Genomic DNA, 16,795 nt, shown 5'->3' on the forward strand with positions numbered 1-16,795 from the left:
TCTTTTTTTTTTAAGATTTTATTTATTTGACAGAGAGAGACACAGAGAGAGAGAGGGAACACAAGCAGGGAGAGTGGGAGAGGGAGAAGCAGGCATTCCGCCCAGGGAGCGTGATGCAGGGCTCGATCCCAGGACCCTGGGATCATGACCCTAGCTGAAGGCAGCCGCGCCAACGGCTGAGCCACCCAGGCGCCCCTAAAAAAGACAGTTCTAACTTGAAATGATTAAATATATTCACGTCCCTCTTGGCCACTGATAACCAGTCCCTTAATCCTTCCTTTCCTCATGCCTTCCCTTCTCTGCAGGGCTTCCTAGAATGTCTCTGACAGTCCCTCATCTACAGACAGCTGGATCAAGGCCAATTCCAAGCCTCTGAGGAATGCAGAGTACACTTAAGGGTATGCCATTGTGCAACCCCCTCCCCCCGACCATGAACATTCAAGTAGTGGCTCAGGCCCAGGAATTAAACTGTCACAGCTGTTCCCTCCTAACATAAGGTTTTCTGAGAGACTGCAGGGATGCCTTATATTGAGAAAAGTGACCCGAGGACTGTAACAATCATCTGAGAGAAGAGTGAACCCTAAAATATTTCATTAAGAAGTGGAACATCTAGGGGCGCCTGGGTGGCTCAGTGGGTTAAAGCCTCTGCCTTCGGCTCAGGTCATGATCCCAGGGTCCTGGGATCGAGCCCCACATCGGGCTCTCTGCTCTGCAGGGAGCCTGCTTCCTCCTCTCTCTCTCTCTCTGTCTCTCTCTGCCTGCCTCTCTGCCTACTTGGGATCTCTGTCTGTCAAATAAATAAATAAAATCTTAAAAAAAAAAAAAAAGAAGTGGAACATCTAGACCAGTACTGCCCAACAGAGCTTCCTGTGGTGAAACATATTTTATATCCATGTTCTCCATTACGGCAGCTACCGATCACAAATAGCTACTGAGCACCTGAATGTGGCCAGGGTGAGTGATCAACTGAATTTCAGATGTTTTAAAATCTTACTTCGTTTGAATTTAAATAACCACACATAGCTAATGGCTATCATATAGCTCAGATTTAGACAGATGCTAGATTGGGTAAATAGTCAAGACAAAAAAAATTTTTTTTTTTTTAAGATTCACTCCTGAATTGCTAGTTCTAAAAATAAGCATTTCTATTTCTATTGGTATCAATTAGGATGAGAAAATAATTCTGTTTTAAGAACTTAGAGGATATAGAAATGGTATTAGATTTCTAAATATTTAGGGGTCCTAAAATTCTTATAATTCTTAAATATTGTACTTGTTATCACTTACTTACCTTAATTTTAACCTGACATGAATAAAATTCCTTTCTACATTAACATGGAGGACAAAAAATATCACTGAGTGGGTAGATTATCTCTCTACCTGCCTATTTACTTACTTACCTATCTATGAACCATTACCTTTTTAGGCAGATGCTCTTTGATTTCCTGCCATTTTTCAGGAGGCGAACACAAATACTGTTGCCCTTGGTTCTTTATTTTTTTTAATTTCTTATTGTTTTGGAGGGTGGGGGAAGAGGCAAAAGGAGAGATAGAAACTTAAGCAGGCTCCATGTTCAGCAGGGAGCCCTATGCAGGGCTGGATCTCACAACCCCGAGATCACGACCTGAGTGGAAATCAAGAGTCGGAAGCTTAACGGACTGGGCTACCCTGGCATCCCTCCCAGTGGCTCTTTAATAGAGAGGGCACTACGAACTACATAAGGAATGGTCAGCAAGCACACCTTGGGCGCTACAGAACTTGTCAGGGACCTGCATACCATCTATGCCTGGACAAATGTCTTTAGGTAGTTTAAAAAATCTGAGCAGTGGCCCCAGTGCTATAGGTAGCATTACCGAGAGGTTGGTGGCACTGTGATTTAGACACAGGAAAGCAAAACAAGGGGGACAGATGCAGAGGACAATGGGAGGTGGATCTCACAGAGGACGTCCTAGATAGATTTTCTCGTAGTGCTGCTGAAGCCCTCTTCTGAGCTTCTGTCCTAAAATATTTTCGGATATTTAAATCAAAAAGAGTTATAACCTATTTTCTTTTCACTGAGCTTTTGTTGGGATCGAGGTAATGAGTGGGGATGGGTGAAGAAAGAGAGCTGAGGAAGTATTTTTAGGAAGAACACAGTATTTTTAAAAAAACCATTTCTGAAGCCGATTCAGTCACTGCCGTGTTAAATTCGGAAGATTCTGAAGAAAGCGGTGACAAATTTTGCACTGACTTCCTAGTACAAACCGCTGGTTCGTACAGCTCACAGGACAGGGAAGAAAAAGAATTAGATAACAGGCACGATACCACAGTAAGCCAATCAAATACCACAGATCAGAGGCTGTAAAAGTCACACAGTACCTTTTAACTTTCACTCTTCAGTGAGGCGAGTGGGGAAGGGAGGGTGGGGAGGAAGAGCGCTGGGGAGGTGGGCGGGGAGAGTGTCGGCAAGTGCAAGAGCAAGGGCAAGGCAGGTACCTCCTCCATAGCACTGATAAGATTCTGGGTGGACTTGCTGATTTCCCCTCCAGCAGGAGGCATGCCACTCCCTGGTGTGAAGAAGGCTGTGCTGGGTCCTGGCTGTCCATTCATTTCCACCGTGTAGCTGGCCTTCATGGGACAACACGTCTGGTTGTGCAGAATGAAATAAACCACAAAAACATAAAGTCCCTGCAAGAGAAAATAACACTAGCTTGTTAAAGGAAGTCCGGCTACCACAGCTGAAAAATAAACGTGGTTCTAAGCAAAGACTATTTTCTATAAATCTCTCCAAATTCCACCTGAAGCAGGGAATTACAGAACAAGTTACAAGTCCAGCTTGAGACCCCTGTGAATTTCTGAACGTCACAAAAAAGTTATTCAGAGTTATTTGGGAAAACGACCCTCTCACTAAAATATTTTTTTCTTTTTCTTATTTTAAAGGCTTTATTTATTTATTTGACAGAGAGAGAGAGATCACAAATAGGCAGAGAGGCCGGCAGAGAGAGAAGGGGAAAGCAGGCTCCCTGCTGAGCAGAAAGACTGATGTGGAGGCTCCATCCCAGGACCCTGAGATCATGACTTGAGCCGGATACAGAGGCTTAACACACTGAGCCACCCAGGCGCCCCCCAAATCATTTTTTTCCCGATTAAAATCCAAATGACTTTGAAATCTAGCCCTACTAATACATGAAAACAGAACTTCAGAAGTATATCTGATTAGCTGTGTACCTTTTTAGAAAGCAAACTTCCTGCCTTCCAAAAAACTACTCTTTTCCCATTGATCTCACTTATTTTTTTTTTATAGCAAAATGGTTGAAATGAGGTACTAATGCTCCAACCACCCTGTAGACTTACAAAGGGCAGCACTATTTGAGCCTTCTGATTTTGTTTATCTAGCTCACTATTTTATTTGAAAATATAATCACTGGGTAGGGACTCAGGGGAATTCTGTGGATTGCTTAATATTTAGCGTGCCTTGCTTCTCAGTCAACGCTGCAGGAGACAACAAAGCTGTCTTGTGCATTCTTAAAGATCTGCTGGCCCTTTAAATTCTTTTACAATCCCGTCAAACTCTTGACAATTGTTCTGCTTCTGTCAGAGAGCAACTCACATTTTGTATTTGTGTTCCCTACACTGGCTGTCCTTCATGATTTCTACAAGGGTTCTACTGTCTACTTCTAATGGTGCTTCTATAAGTCTTGGTAATTTTGACCTTTATACTCACCCAATAAATTACATTAAATTGTGGCTTTTGTATCTGTTAATCTTGGTGTTTAAGTTTTGGAAGCAAGTTAAAAATCTCCTTAGTTATTAAAATTCTTTTTTTTTTTAAGATTTTATTTATTTATTTGACAGAGAGAGACACAGCGAGAGAGGGAACACAGCAGGGGTAGTGGGAGAGGGAGAAACAGGCTTCCTGCTGAGCAGGCAGCCCAATGTTGGGCTCAATCCCAGGACCCTGGGATCATGACCTGAGCTGGAAGGCAGATGCTTAACGACTGAGCCACCCAGGCGCCCCTAGTTATTAAATTCTTAAATTAATCCACAAAAATGAAAGCAAGCATTCAGTTTATTAAAGAGGAAAAGGAGTTAATGTTAACATTTTTCATAAGACACAAATAAGTATCTTCATTTGGTGATGTCTGTATTCTCCCACGGTTCATGACATTTCTAGGAGTATGGAAGCAATAAAGCAAATAATATGCTTGTGGACTCGAATCTTTTATCTGCTGGTATAAATAGCAAAAACCTACCAGAAAATATTCAAGGCATAAGAATTACAACAAAGTTTTAATGTAAAATTAAAGAACAGTTTGCAAGATGGTCATGCTAGTATGTGAGCGCTGTTGCCATTTCTAGATTACTGCCATAAATTAGGTCGTTCTTCCCTTTTTGTTAGAATGACCCCTTACAGAGTTGGCATCCAATCTATATAAGTAACAAATATGTTTTAAAATCAGTGGTTTAGGGGGCGCCTGGGTGGCTCAGTCGGTTAAGCCTCTGCCTTCGGCTCAGGTCATGATCCCAGAGTCCTGGGATCGAGCCCCACATTGGGCTCTCTGTTCAGCCGGGAGCCTGCTTCCTCCTCTCTCTCTCTCTCTCTGCCTGCCTCTCTGCCTACTTGTGATCTCTGTCTGTCAAATAAATAAATAAATAATCTTAAAAAAAATAAAATCAGTGGTTTATCTGCTAAAATATATATATGTATATATATATATATATTTTAAATATTTTATTTATTTATTTATTTGACAGGCAGAGATCACAAATAGGCAGAGAGGCAGGCAGAGAGAGAGGGGGAAGCAGGCTCCCTGTTGAGTAGAGAGCCTGATGTGGGACTCGATCCCAGGACCCCGAGATCACGACCCGAGCCAAAGGCAGTGGCTTAACCCACTGAGCCACCCAGTTGCCCAATCTGCTAAAAATATTTTTAAATATAATTATTCTAACCACAACATAAAATAAGTAATAGAAACATTTGTTTCCTTTTGAATTAGGATTTTTTTTTTACACTCAACATTAATATTTTAGATTATGTAGGGTAAGTGAATTAGTTTCACATGCAAAGGATGATGTGAACATTAGCAGAAACAAATCTTCCTGAAAACACACATACACATCCAAAATTTTTCTTGTACAAGTAATTTTTCACATGGGTATGACCTAATTACTTTGGCCACAGCAATAGACAAAACAGGAAAAAAATTAAACTGTCAGCCTTAAAACTGTGAGAATGTCACTGATTTATTTCAGGATTTCTCTAACTGTTACAAAGTGATAGGGTAAAAGCTAGATCAGAAAACAAAAACCATGCTTTAAAATCCATCTCTAAGGACCCATTTGTTAAAACAGCACATTCTCTCTTGTTTGTTTTTATATCTAGCCTTTTGTGCTGCAGGAAAGGAACTGCCTGCTGAAAATAACTTGCATGTGAAAACTACATGTGGTTTTTTCTTTTTTCTTAAAAGAATATTTACATATACAGTAAATACTTGGAATCTTTCAGATGTACCCCAGGAAACATAAACATTGTTAAAATGGGAAAGAAAAGAATGTTTAAATGCAGATTATGTGACATTTGCCCGTGTCCAGCCCAGGCTGGGCAAATATAGAAAAGACCTTCATTATCCAAAGTACTCAGCTGTGCAGATTTCTGACCTCAGAGTAAAAACAAGTTCCTTTTCCAAACACTGCATGTTAAATCTCAGGCTTTCCCCTGTATGCTGGTCCGTAAAATAATTTAAGAGAGAATCTGGAGTCTCTAGTGTTCAATCCAATATGCTGACCACCCACTCTGATCATGGCCAACACTGAGATGCAAAGAGAAAACATCTGATTCCTACTCTCAAGCTGTTCATGAAGACAACAATCTCTTATTAAACAATGGGTTAACTTTTAGAAGCAGGACCTATATAATCCACCTGTTGTTCCTATTCCTTCTTAGGGAAGGCTGCCTGAAGGGAATTTTTTCTGTGCACTGCTGTTTTGATTATTTTGTTGGATCTCCTACTACAAAGATTAAAATATGCTTTCAAAGTCTTTAGTTAGATTATATCTGGATTGAACCATACCCACTATGGCCAATTTTTAATTTTTTTTTTTATTCAGGAATTTAAACTTGTTAGCAAACATTCACTAAGACATAAATGAGATCACAGTGTCTAGAGCAGGTAATAAATGCTCTTAACATCATCAAAAGCAAAATAAGTATAGGAGATTTTAGCTGTTTATCTCAATAATTTTTTTAAAGATTTATTTATTTATTAGAGAGAGAGAGCACGAGTGCATGTGCGCGTGAGCAGGAGGAAGAGCAAAGGGAAAGAATCTCAAGCAAAGGGGTGGCTCAGTGGGTTAAAGCCTCTGCCTTTGGCTCTGGTTATGATCCCAGGGTCCTGGGATCAAGCCCCACATTGGTCTCTCTGCTCCGCGGGGAGCCTGCTTCCTCCTCTCTCTCTCTCTCTGCCTGCCTCTCTGCCTACTTGTGATCTCTGTCTGTCAAATAAATAAATAAAATCTTAAAAAAAAAAAAAAAAGAATCTCAAGCAAATTCCTCACTGAGCTATAGTGCAGGCTGTGCTTGATCTTAGGACCCTGAGATTCTGACCTGAGCCAAAATCACTTGTCAGTCGCTTGACGGACTAAACTACCCAGGCAACCCTCAATAATTTCTATCAGTTTCACGTGAGGTGGGAAAGAATCAACACTGTCATTTGACAGATTTGACAGAGAAGAGGTGGCAGGGGAGAACTGGGTAAAATGGGAAGCTGATTAAGCTGCCTGCCCCTGAAGGAAGTGAAGTCTTGGGGTTTCACACTGATTTGGAGAACTCATCTTTGATCTGAGAGTGTCTGTCTCTCTCTGAGGGCCATGATACAGCCTTCAAACAGGATCAGTTAATATTCTCAGGACTTGTAAAAGGATCTCAGAAGAGGGCAGAATCCAGGTATTCAAACTATAACTGCATGCAATCCTCTTTGTCTCTACCTCTCCATCCCATAATTCTTTCAGGTTACAAAAAAGTGGCTCAAATATCAAATGCATTCAATGGACCCATTTAACAGATACTCGGGCCCATTCCTTTAATTTTACATTTGTCTCTAATTAAAGTGAAACGTTAGCTCACTCATATTTTTTCCATGCTCTGAATGCTATCCTGCACTCATAGTAAATGGGGACTTGTGTGACAGACTTCACACTGCATCCTCCAGCAGGGAGCATTAGCGCATATACCCCCAAAATGGCGCTCAGCAATCCTGAGACTCCCTAGATTAGGAAAATTTCAGAAGTATAAATTGAATTGGGTAGTAGGATTGAGGGACAGAGAAGGGTGGAGGTGGTCATAATAGCAGAAAAGTTTTAGCCAATCATACAGGATAAAAATATGGAGGTGATAATGCCTAGCCTGCCATTAAAACACAAAAAATTAAATCAGTCTAGATACTAAAATGTAAAGTGTATGCTGGGGCCAGCACTTAAACATTTGAGGAATAAAAAAGCTAGAGTTCTATAGGCAATGAGAAATTGGTCTTAACAGACACTACACACACATCTCACTGTATGCCACAAAAGTTGAACCACTGTCCTGTCGGTAGCTGGAACTAACTATGGATGAGGCATACCATGATTCAGAGAATTTGAAAATAAAAGATTTTGATAATATAAAGTTCCAGTGAATTAATATGAAAACCACAGAGATTAAAGGAATTAAAGAAGCTGACAGGTTAAAAAAAATACTCAAGAATTGTTTATTGCTATCCTTAAAATAAGGAATCTGATGAATGTAAGTAAAGATGTATAAGAAACCCATAATGTTAACATAAGAATCGTTTCCTGAAAAAGAAAAAAACACAACTGAATCTGCAGCTTGAAAGTATAATACCATGTTACTGGGGAAATTTTGATACAGATTCCTTAATACCAAATTGTAGCCTTACTAAGTTTTAAACTTTAAAATATTCAAGTAGAAAAGAAAAGCCAATCTCTTAATAAGTGGTAAATTTTCATCTGGCTTCAGACTTTTTTACCTTGACTATTTTGTTAAAAGACAATGGAATAATATTTATTAAGTTCTGAGGAAAAAAAGTGGTCCAAGAATATCATACCCAGCCATTATAGCATTTCACATTATCAAACATTAAAAAAAAAATGCAGGCAATGCAACATCCATGTATCGTCTTTGATAGGGGAAACCCAAAATACATGACAATAAAATATGACCAATATAGAGATAAATTGCCCGTATGAGGAAAAAACAGAATTCAATACAAAGATGGCAAAAGAATCATGTAAAAAGACCGTATCTATGCATTTATGAGACTGACACGCTGCCTTCTGCGCTAAGGAGGCACCTATGTATCTATGCATTTAGACACAAAACCATTATTGAAAAAAATTATGAGAATTACAGAGGGTCAAATGAAATGGTTAAGTCTAGACAACTTAAAAAGCATAATACCAACTAAAAAAATTCCTAAGTTTTGGAGAGAGGAGATGGGAGATCTGAGTATTGATGATTCTACCATCTTTTATAGCATATAGTCAATCAATATTATAAAATTAAAATATGTTATAAAAAACAGTGATTCTAATCTTTTAATGTTTTATCATATATTTATAATATCTTTTCTTTCTTTCTTTTTTTTTTTTTTAAAGTACGCTCTATGCCCAATGCAGGGCTTGAACTCACAAACCCTAGATTAAGAGTCACATGCTCTTCCAACTGAGCCAGCCAGGTGCCCTCAGAATATCTTTTGTCGTGTAGAATAATTTTTTGCAATTCAAAAATTATTTCCCTTCCATTTTAGTTTTTCCTGTGACAAATTCAAGTAAATTGAAATTAGGTTTTGTACATTGTAACAACTCTAATATGTCACATATTTAATATTTATTTGGCACTAGACATCCAATATTTAGTTTGCCTAGAAAGGTGTCTAGAATACTGTTAATATTATTTTTATTATTTTTTAAAAGATTTATTTATTTATTTATTTGAGAGAGAGAGAGAGAGAGAGAGAGAACATGAGAGAGAGGTCAGCAGGAGAAGCAGACTCCCCACCAAGCAGGAAGCCTGATGCAGGACTTGATCCTGGGACTCCAGGATCATGACCTGCGCCAAAGGCAGTTGCCCAACCAACTGAGCCACCCAGGCACCCAATATTACTTTTATTTTTAAACACCCAATGGAATTTAAAAAGATGTAATGATATAGATATGTACATAATAAGAGTGTTTTTTAAAATGATCCTTTTTATTTAATGCTTTATTTGCTCTTTCTGGTCCTGATTCCTTTCTACAGAGTGGATTTTTCTCATGTCACTCCCCTTTCCCTTCAGCCTGCAGAACTTCTTTTTAGCATTTCCTGTAGTTCAGATTTGTTAGAAATAAATTCTTTCAACTTTCATCTGCTTGAAAATGTCTTTATTCCATCTTCATTTTAGAAAGATATTTTCACCAGATACAGAATTCTAGGTTAACAAATTTTCTGTTTGTTTGTTTGTCTGGGGACTTTAAATATATTACATTGTCTTTTTTTTTTTTTAAGATTTTATTTTTAAGTAATCTCTACACACACATGTGTTGAAACTCACAACACCTAGATAAATAGTCACATGCTCTTCTGAGCCAGCCAGTTGCCCCAAGATATCATTATATTGTCTTCTGGTTTCCAGAATTTCTGATGAGAATATTATTAATTTTTTATCATTATTTTTGTGTATGCAATGTTCCCTTCACTCCCCCATGGTGCCCCCATGATTTTCTATTCAGATTTTCAAGAGTCTCACTATGATGTACATAGGTATAATTTTCTTTGACAAGTGTTCTTTAAGCTTTTTGGATCTGTGATTTTTGCTGTTGAATTTGGAAAATTCCTGGCCTTCACTGTTTCGATTATGGTCACCTAACATTAATGAGGATTATTTATAGGTGAAGTTTGAAGTGATTTTAAAAGTTTTTAACCTTGAGGTGCCTGGCTGGGTCAGTCAGTAGAACATGTGACTCTTACACTTGGGGTCATGAGTTTGAGACCCACACTGGGTGTAGAGATTATTTAAAAAAATTTTTTTTAAATCTTTATACTTTTATTCTTTGTTTCAATTCTTTATAATAAATATTTATCTTTTTTCCCAAGTAGTGAATTTTTATGAACTATAAGCACATTTGTCTATATATTAAGTAACTATGGATTATGGGAACACGGGAACATGGACATGTGGACCACTTCTTTTCTTTTCTTTTCCATATTTTTAAAACTTTGAAACAAAAAGATATTAAAACAATAGAGATAATATTTTTGGAGTCATAGGGAAAACGCGCAAATTTCAAAATTTCCAGATAAATGTTAATTCTGTTATAAAAAAGCAGTTAATAGGCAGTGGAATCATACAAACAGCCCCCCAAAAACCACCTATCTTTTAGATAGTTTAAGAAAGTGCACAAAACCAGGGCGCCTGGGTGTTAAAGCCTCAGTGTGTTAAAGCCTCTGCCTTCCTTAGGCTCAGGTCATGATCCCAGGTCCAGGGATCAGCCCTCATTGGCACTCTGCTCAGCAGGGAGCCTGTCCCCCTCCCCCTCTGCCTGCCTCTCTGCCTACTTGTGATGTCTGTCTGTCAAATAAATAAAATCTTTACCAAAAAAAATGCACAAAACAATGGAGGATAAGGGAAATAGAGAAATGAAGTCTTCATTAAAAATTCATTTATTTTTCAGCTCAAAAAAAATCACAAATTTGGGATTAAAAAAGGGTATCCTTTTTATGCTGTACCATTATGTTGTACCGTCCTAGAAAGCAAGAAACCATGTCCAGTTCACTGTTTTACTTTTAAATTTGTAACGTGGACCCCGGCACACAAGAGGAGCTTAAGAAATGTTTGTGAAATAAGAGATTAAGGTTTTTACATTTCAGCAGTGGGAGAGAGTTGGATGGGGGTTAGGGACAGATGTGGGTCTGAGGCATGCATTGCTTTTAGCTCTCTATTTCTGTCACCATAGTTAGGTAGTCCAGTAGTTGCTCAATAAAATTTTGTTTTGGTTTGGTCTTTCCATTTCACATGTTCCACTGCCAAGACTCTCTCATGAGAGAACCAACATCCACTTCTGGCTGGTCTCCGTTTTTCTTGGTTGGTGCCCCTCTGGTGGTAGGCTTGTTTGGCGCTGACCCCTCAGGTGACTTCCCGGCTGTCATCTGGCTTCTCTGCTGGGGCTGGGTTTATATACTGCCGCTTCCACTTCTTGTGGCTCCTTTTCAAAAGAGCTTCACAGGTTTCTGCTTTTACTCTTCCCTTGGCAGACAACCCTGAGAAATTTCCATGATCTCTTGTTTCTGGCTTCGCATGCTCTTGGGCTGCTGACCTACTGCTGTTTTGTATCACCAATGACTTAGCAGCAAAGACGATGGATCTCATGCCAATGACAAAACTGAAAAGGTAAATCCAGTGTTTGTGCATTTGTACATTTTCTTCAGGTGTGAGGTAAGTAGGAATTTCATCATTCTTTGCTTCTTAACTCTTCTTAGCTTTCAGTTTTAGTTGCTTTTGTTGATGTTCTTATTTATTTATTTTTTAAAGATTTTATTTATTTATTTGATAGACAGAGATTACAAGTAGTCAGAGAGGCAGGCAGGGAGAGAGGAGGAAGCAGGCTCCCCGCTGAGCAGAGAGCCTGATGCAGGGCTCGATCCTAGGACCCTGAGACCATGACCTGAGCCGAAGTCAGAGGCTTTAACCCACTGAACCACCCAGGCGCCCCTGATGTTCTTATTTATAATAAGAATCCACAATCTAATGTGTGTATTAAATATACCAGAGAGAGGAAACAAGAGAGTTTATCTTGATGGCTGTTGGTTAGTCAGCGCAATTGAAATAGTTAGAAATCTATTACCCGAATTTTTTTTTTTTTTTTTTTTACAAATTATTTCGATAGGATAGGCAACTACCTAGCATTCACCATGGGTATATCAAGTTCTTCTAAAATTTCTTACTTTTTTAAGGGTCACTATTCAGAATTACTAGAGTCAATAGAGTTTCGTTGGCTTAGTGTGCTGACTTCACACACATCTAGGACTAAAATAATGGGCTAGGACGCCTTTATTTTTAAGATTTGGGCTTAGAAAGATGTTTGTTCTAAATTTTGTAATCACTAGAAATAACAATTTTGTTTTTTCTCATCCATATCTGAATATAGAGAAGATTTTTTTTTTTCATACAAAATTTCTATCGCAATTTAAGGACATGTTTTCCTGCATGTCACTTATGGACACAAGAAACATTTGGTCAGTCTTCTTTGTGATAAATATTCTTGAAACAAACAACAATTATTAGGTCATGAGTCAGCAGTCTCATCTCCAGATATGACCCCTGTTTCTTTAGTCTTTTCTCTTGAACATTCTGTAGAGGTCTACAGAGAAAGGTTCATCTCTGAGACTCTCATTTTTCATCATGCTTCTGTTAAGTTTCCAAGCATGGAACACTAATCAGTCATGATATTACTTATCAGTAGCCAGACTATTTCTGCCAAGACAGAAGGAACTGAAAATTACATTGTGTATATGTATTTTTTTAATGTTATAAGAACATAAATCCCTGTCCCCACCAACCCCCTGCTTTGAGACTCCCTAGATTAGAAAAATTTCAGAAGTATAAATTGAATTGGGAGGTAGAATTGAGGGACAGAAAAGGGTGGAGGTGGTCATAATAGCAGTGAGATGGAACTAAGTAGAAGAGGTTTGGAATCCGAGAATATTTTTTTCTGGTTTTAATAAGAAATGGTGAAGGGAATCAAGTTGGAATAAGCTTTGAATGTGAAACATATTTTTTAAATTAAAATTATAAAAATACCAAACTGTATCATGATTATTTATTTAAATCTTGTTATATCTTAAGTACTTCTTAAAAACATAATTTGAAACCATGTTTGGTTTATTCTGAGAAACCTCTGCCACAGGCACTGGAAATACCCAAAGTTTGTACACTGAACTAGTATTAATAATAGTAGTAACAGCAACAGTAACAAAATGGTTAAATTGTCTTCATGTTCTCTGGTTGGTTTTTCCATCCAGAAAAGATTATTCAAAAGTTTGCTTTTAGTTTTGTCTAACAGTAAAAAGTTTACAAGGTGTCCAGCAAACGATGGCCATGAGACAAACTGGCCCACTGCTGATGTGGATACGTGTACAAATCACCATGATATACATTTGCAATATCTTACATTTTATCTGTCAATTATATCTCAAAAAAGCTGGAAAAAAACCCCATACAACAAAAAGAACCAAACTACTGATCTATATAACATTGTTGAATCCCAAAATCAATATGCTGGATAAGAAACACCAGACACAAAAGAGCACTTACTGTATGAATCTATTGACACAAAATTCTAGAACACACAAATTCATATACAGAGACAATAAAACAGACCAGTCGTTGCCCTGTTCTGGGAGCAGAGGGAGAGATGTTCTACAGGGGAGTCTGAGAATCTTTTGGGGTGATGGAAATTATTGTGGCTTCATAGGTGTATAAACTTTTTTTTCAAAGATTTTATTTATTTACTGGAGAGACACACAGAGAGAGCATGAGCAAAGAGAAGGAGAAGCAAACTCCTTGCTGAGCAGGGAGACCAATGCGAGGCTCGATCCCAGGACCCTGAGATCACAACTTGAGCTGAAGGCAGACGCTTAACTGATTGAGTCACTCAGGCACCACAACCATCTTGTTTTTTAAAAGGCTGAGGACAAACCAGAGTTTTGAATTTGTTGTTTTAATACATTGGACACTAATCTTCTAAACCAAGAGTCAGCAAACTTTTTCTGCAAAGAGTCACATCGTAAATATTTTAGACTTAGCAGAACACAATGGTCTTTGTTGAACTATCCTGAAATTTCAATTTCATACAATTTTCACATGTCACAAAATATTATTCTCCTATTTTCACCCAATATTTGTAAACGCAAAAACCATTCTTACCTCCGCTAGTACATTTAACCATAGTTCCTGTCAACATCCTTTAAGATGCCTTTTTGAAAACCACGCCTTAAAAATCTAGCATTTTGTGATCTGTTAATCACTCTACAGATGAAGCTCAGTTGTTCGGACAGTGGTAAGTGACCAAAGAATAGTGTTGATGCTGATGAAAAGGGGAAAACTGGAGGACCGCGTGTCAATAAAAATAGGAGAAGGAATCACTTTGCTGTGGAAACGAAATTAAAGATGATACATAAAGAAGTGAAAACATGTAAGGTTATTTTAAGTACTAGACTGGAGACCAGGAGAGAAGGCAAGGTTAGAGGCTAAGTGTGGAAATGGCTGTGCAGTGGTAAAAACAGAAGCCACATGCTTACATAATTATTTTAAGGAAGACACAATGAAGAGAAAAAGTCTGAGTGCTCAGGATTAAAAACAGCTGGAGGACATGAACAGGAAGAGGAACCAGCGGAGTAAACAAGGAACAACTGACCGGTCAGGCAGGTGAGAGAGCGGGGACAGCCACGACTAACTATACCAAGGGAACTAAAAGAAGATTCCTTTCCAGAAGAATGAGGTAGTCCACATGGTCAAAAACACAATGACAAAATCTGAGAGAAGTGAGAATAGACTGAAATATATAATACACAGTGCTGTCCAGGAAAAGGTACCCTGGGGTGAGGGAATCACTTGATTCATGATGCATACTGAATCAGGTGTTCCATGTGAAGATACTGAATGCACATTAAATACTTGACATTTTCTACAGTGATGGATTAATGTGTGTGTGACTTCCTGTCAACAGCTTCCTCCACAGCAAGATCCCTTCTGGTGATGCCCCATTTTTGTGTTCCTGACTTATTCCTGTCCCACAAGTTGCTGAGAGCAGACAGTCAGCTGGACATGTAACTGCTGGGCTTCTAAATCTTTTTTATTATCTTTTTATTTTCATTTTTATTTTTGCTACAAATACCTTTTTTCCATTTGGTCCACAGCTTGGGCTAGGGTTCTGGGGCGTTTAAAAAGCTAGTAGCAATAAAGATAGTAGCAATGTCCACAATAGCCAAACTATGGAAAGAACCTAGATGTCCATCAACAGATGAATGGATAAAGAAGATGTGGTACATATATACAATGGAATACTATGCAGCCATCAAAAGAAATGAAATCTTGCTATTTGCGACGATGTGGATGGAACTAGAGGGTATTATGCTTAGCGAAATAAGTCAATCAGAGAAAGACAACTATCATATGATCTCCCTGATAGGAGGGAGTGGAGATGCAACGTGCAGGGTTTGGGGAGTAGGAAAAGAATAAATGAAACAAGATGGGATCGGGAGGGAGACAAACCATAAGAGACTCTTACTGTCACAAAACAGAGGGTGACTGGGGAGGAGGGGGTTAGGGAGAGGGTGATTGGGTTATGGACATTGGGGAGGGTATGTGCTATGGTGAGTGCTGTGAAGTGTGTAAACCTGGCGATTCACAGACCTGTACCCCTGAGGCTAATAATACATTATATGTTTATACCTGTACCCCTGAGGCTAATAATACATTATATGTTTATAAAAAAATAAAAAAATAAAAAAAATAAATAAATAAATAAATATATAAGGTTGCCTAGTGGCTGCAGGGAGAGGCTCAGGTTGAAGCCCAGGCATCGGGGGTGGTGAGTGGGGCCCTTCAAAGGTGGCTGGGCTTCAGAGGCTCCTAGTTGTTACATCAGTGGGTTAAAGCCTCTGCCTTTAGTTCAGGTCATGGTCCCAGGATCTTGAGATCAAGTCCCACATCAGGTTCTCTGCTCAGCAGGGAGCCTGCTTCCTCCTCTCTCTGCCTGCCTCTCTACCTACTTGTAATCTCTGTCTGTCAAATAAATAAATAAACAAACAAACAAATAAATAAATCTTTTTTTTTTAAAAAAAGGAGAAAAACACTCTAGTAAACTTTCAAGAAATTCTTCAACACAACGTGGTTAATCAAACATCAAAGATGATCTAAATGGCCTTGTTTTAGAAACATACTCAGGTGAGTCAATTTCAAAATAATGACATAGTTTGTGAAGTCTTCTATAGAAATGTAGAACTCAACATCCTATGTTTTGCATTCCTGAAACACACAGGTATAAATCATGCCCTAAGGAGGTAGGAATAGGTTTCTCATTATAACTGGCAAAACTGGCAAACTCTGGGATATCTCACCAACATATAAAAATTCTTTGGGGTGTCATACTTCTGGAAATCTTTGTATTCATAAATTTAAGATTACAGAGCATCTAAACAGAAATCAATAATAGTTCCAGATATTAAGAACCAGAATATATATTGTCAAATTTTCTCTTATTATTTTCAAATACTCTTTTCTGCTGATTAATGAGCTACTTAGTAGGGACAAATCATGTAATATCTTTTTGTTAGTAAATTGTTTTTTGTTTTAAAGTAGGCTCCATGGGAGCCCAATGTGGGGCTTGAAATCACAACCCTGAGATCAAGACCTGAGGTGAGATCAAGAGTCAAAAGCTTAACTAACTGAGCCACCTAGGTGCTCCTCTGTTGTAATTTTCTTTTTCTTTTTCTTTCTTTCTTTCTTTCTTTCTTTCTTTCTTTCTTTCTTTCTTTCTTTCTTTCTTAAGATTATTTATTTATTTATTTATTTATTTTGACAGAAAGAGAAATCACAAGTAGGCGGATACAGGCAGAGAGGCAGGCAGATAGAGAGGGAGAAGCAGGCTCCCTGCTAGGCAGAGAGCCTAATGTGGGGCTCAATCCCAGGACCCTGGGATCATGACCTGAGCCGAAGGCAGAGGCTTAACCCACTGAGCCACCCAAGCGCCCCTGTTGTAATTTTCTAATCAGAGAAACAAG

The 16,795-nt window shown here is 38.5% G+C and overlaps 1 protein-coding gene across 5 annotated transcripts in view; it reads right to left on the reverse strand.

Annotated features, from left to right (window-relative positions):
- Positions 1 to 16,795, reverse strand: part of ADGRV1 (adhesion G protein-coupled receptor V1) — a 554,175-nt gene that overhangs the window by 12,312 nt on the left and 525,068 nt on the right. For all 5 annotated transcript variants that reach the window (XM_032846581.1, XM_032846569.1, XM_032846573.1 and 2 more), the window contains one exon: positions 2,476 to 2,667. In XM_032846581.1, coding sequence (XP_032702472.1) covers positions 2,476 to 2,667 — 192 coding nt within the window. The remainder of the gene's footprint in view (positions 1 to 2,475; positions 2,668 to 16,795) is intronic.

The sequence above is a fragment of the Lontra canadensis genome, unplaced genomic scaffold (genome assembly GCF_010015895.1).
Source record: "Lontra canadensis isolate GAN:19392208 unplaced genomic scaffold, GSC_riverotter_1.0 scaffold4, whole genome shotgun sequence".
Classification (NCBI taxonomy): Eukaryota; Metazoa; Chordata; class Mammalia; order Carnivora; family Mustelidae; genus Lontra; species Lontra canadensis.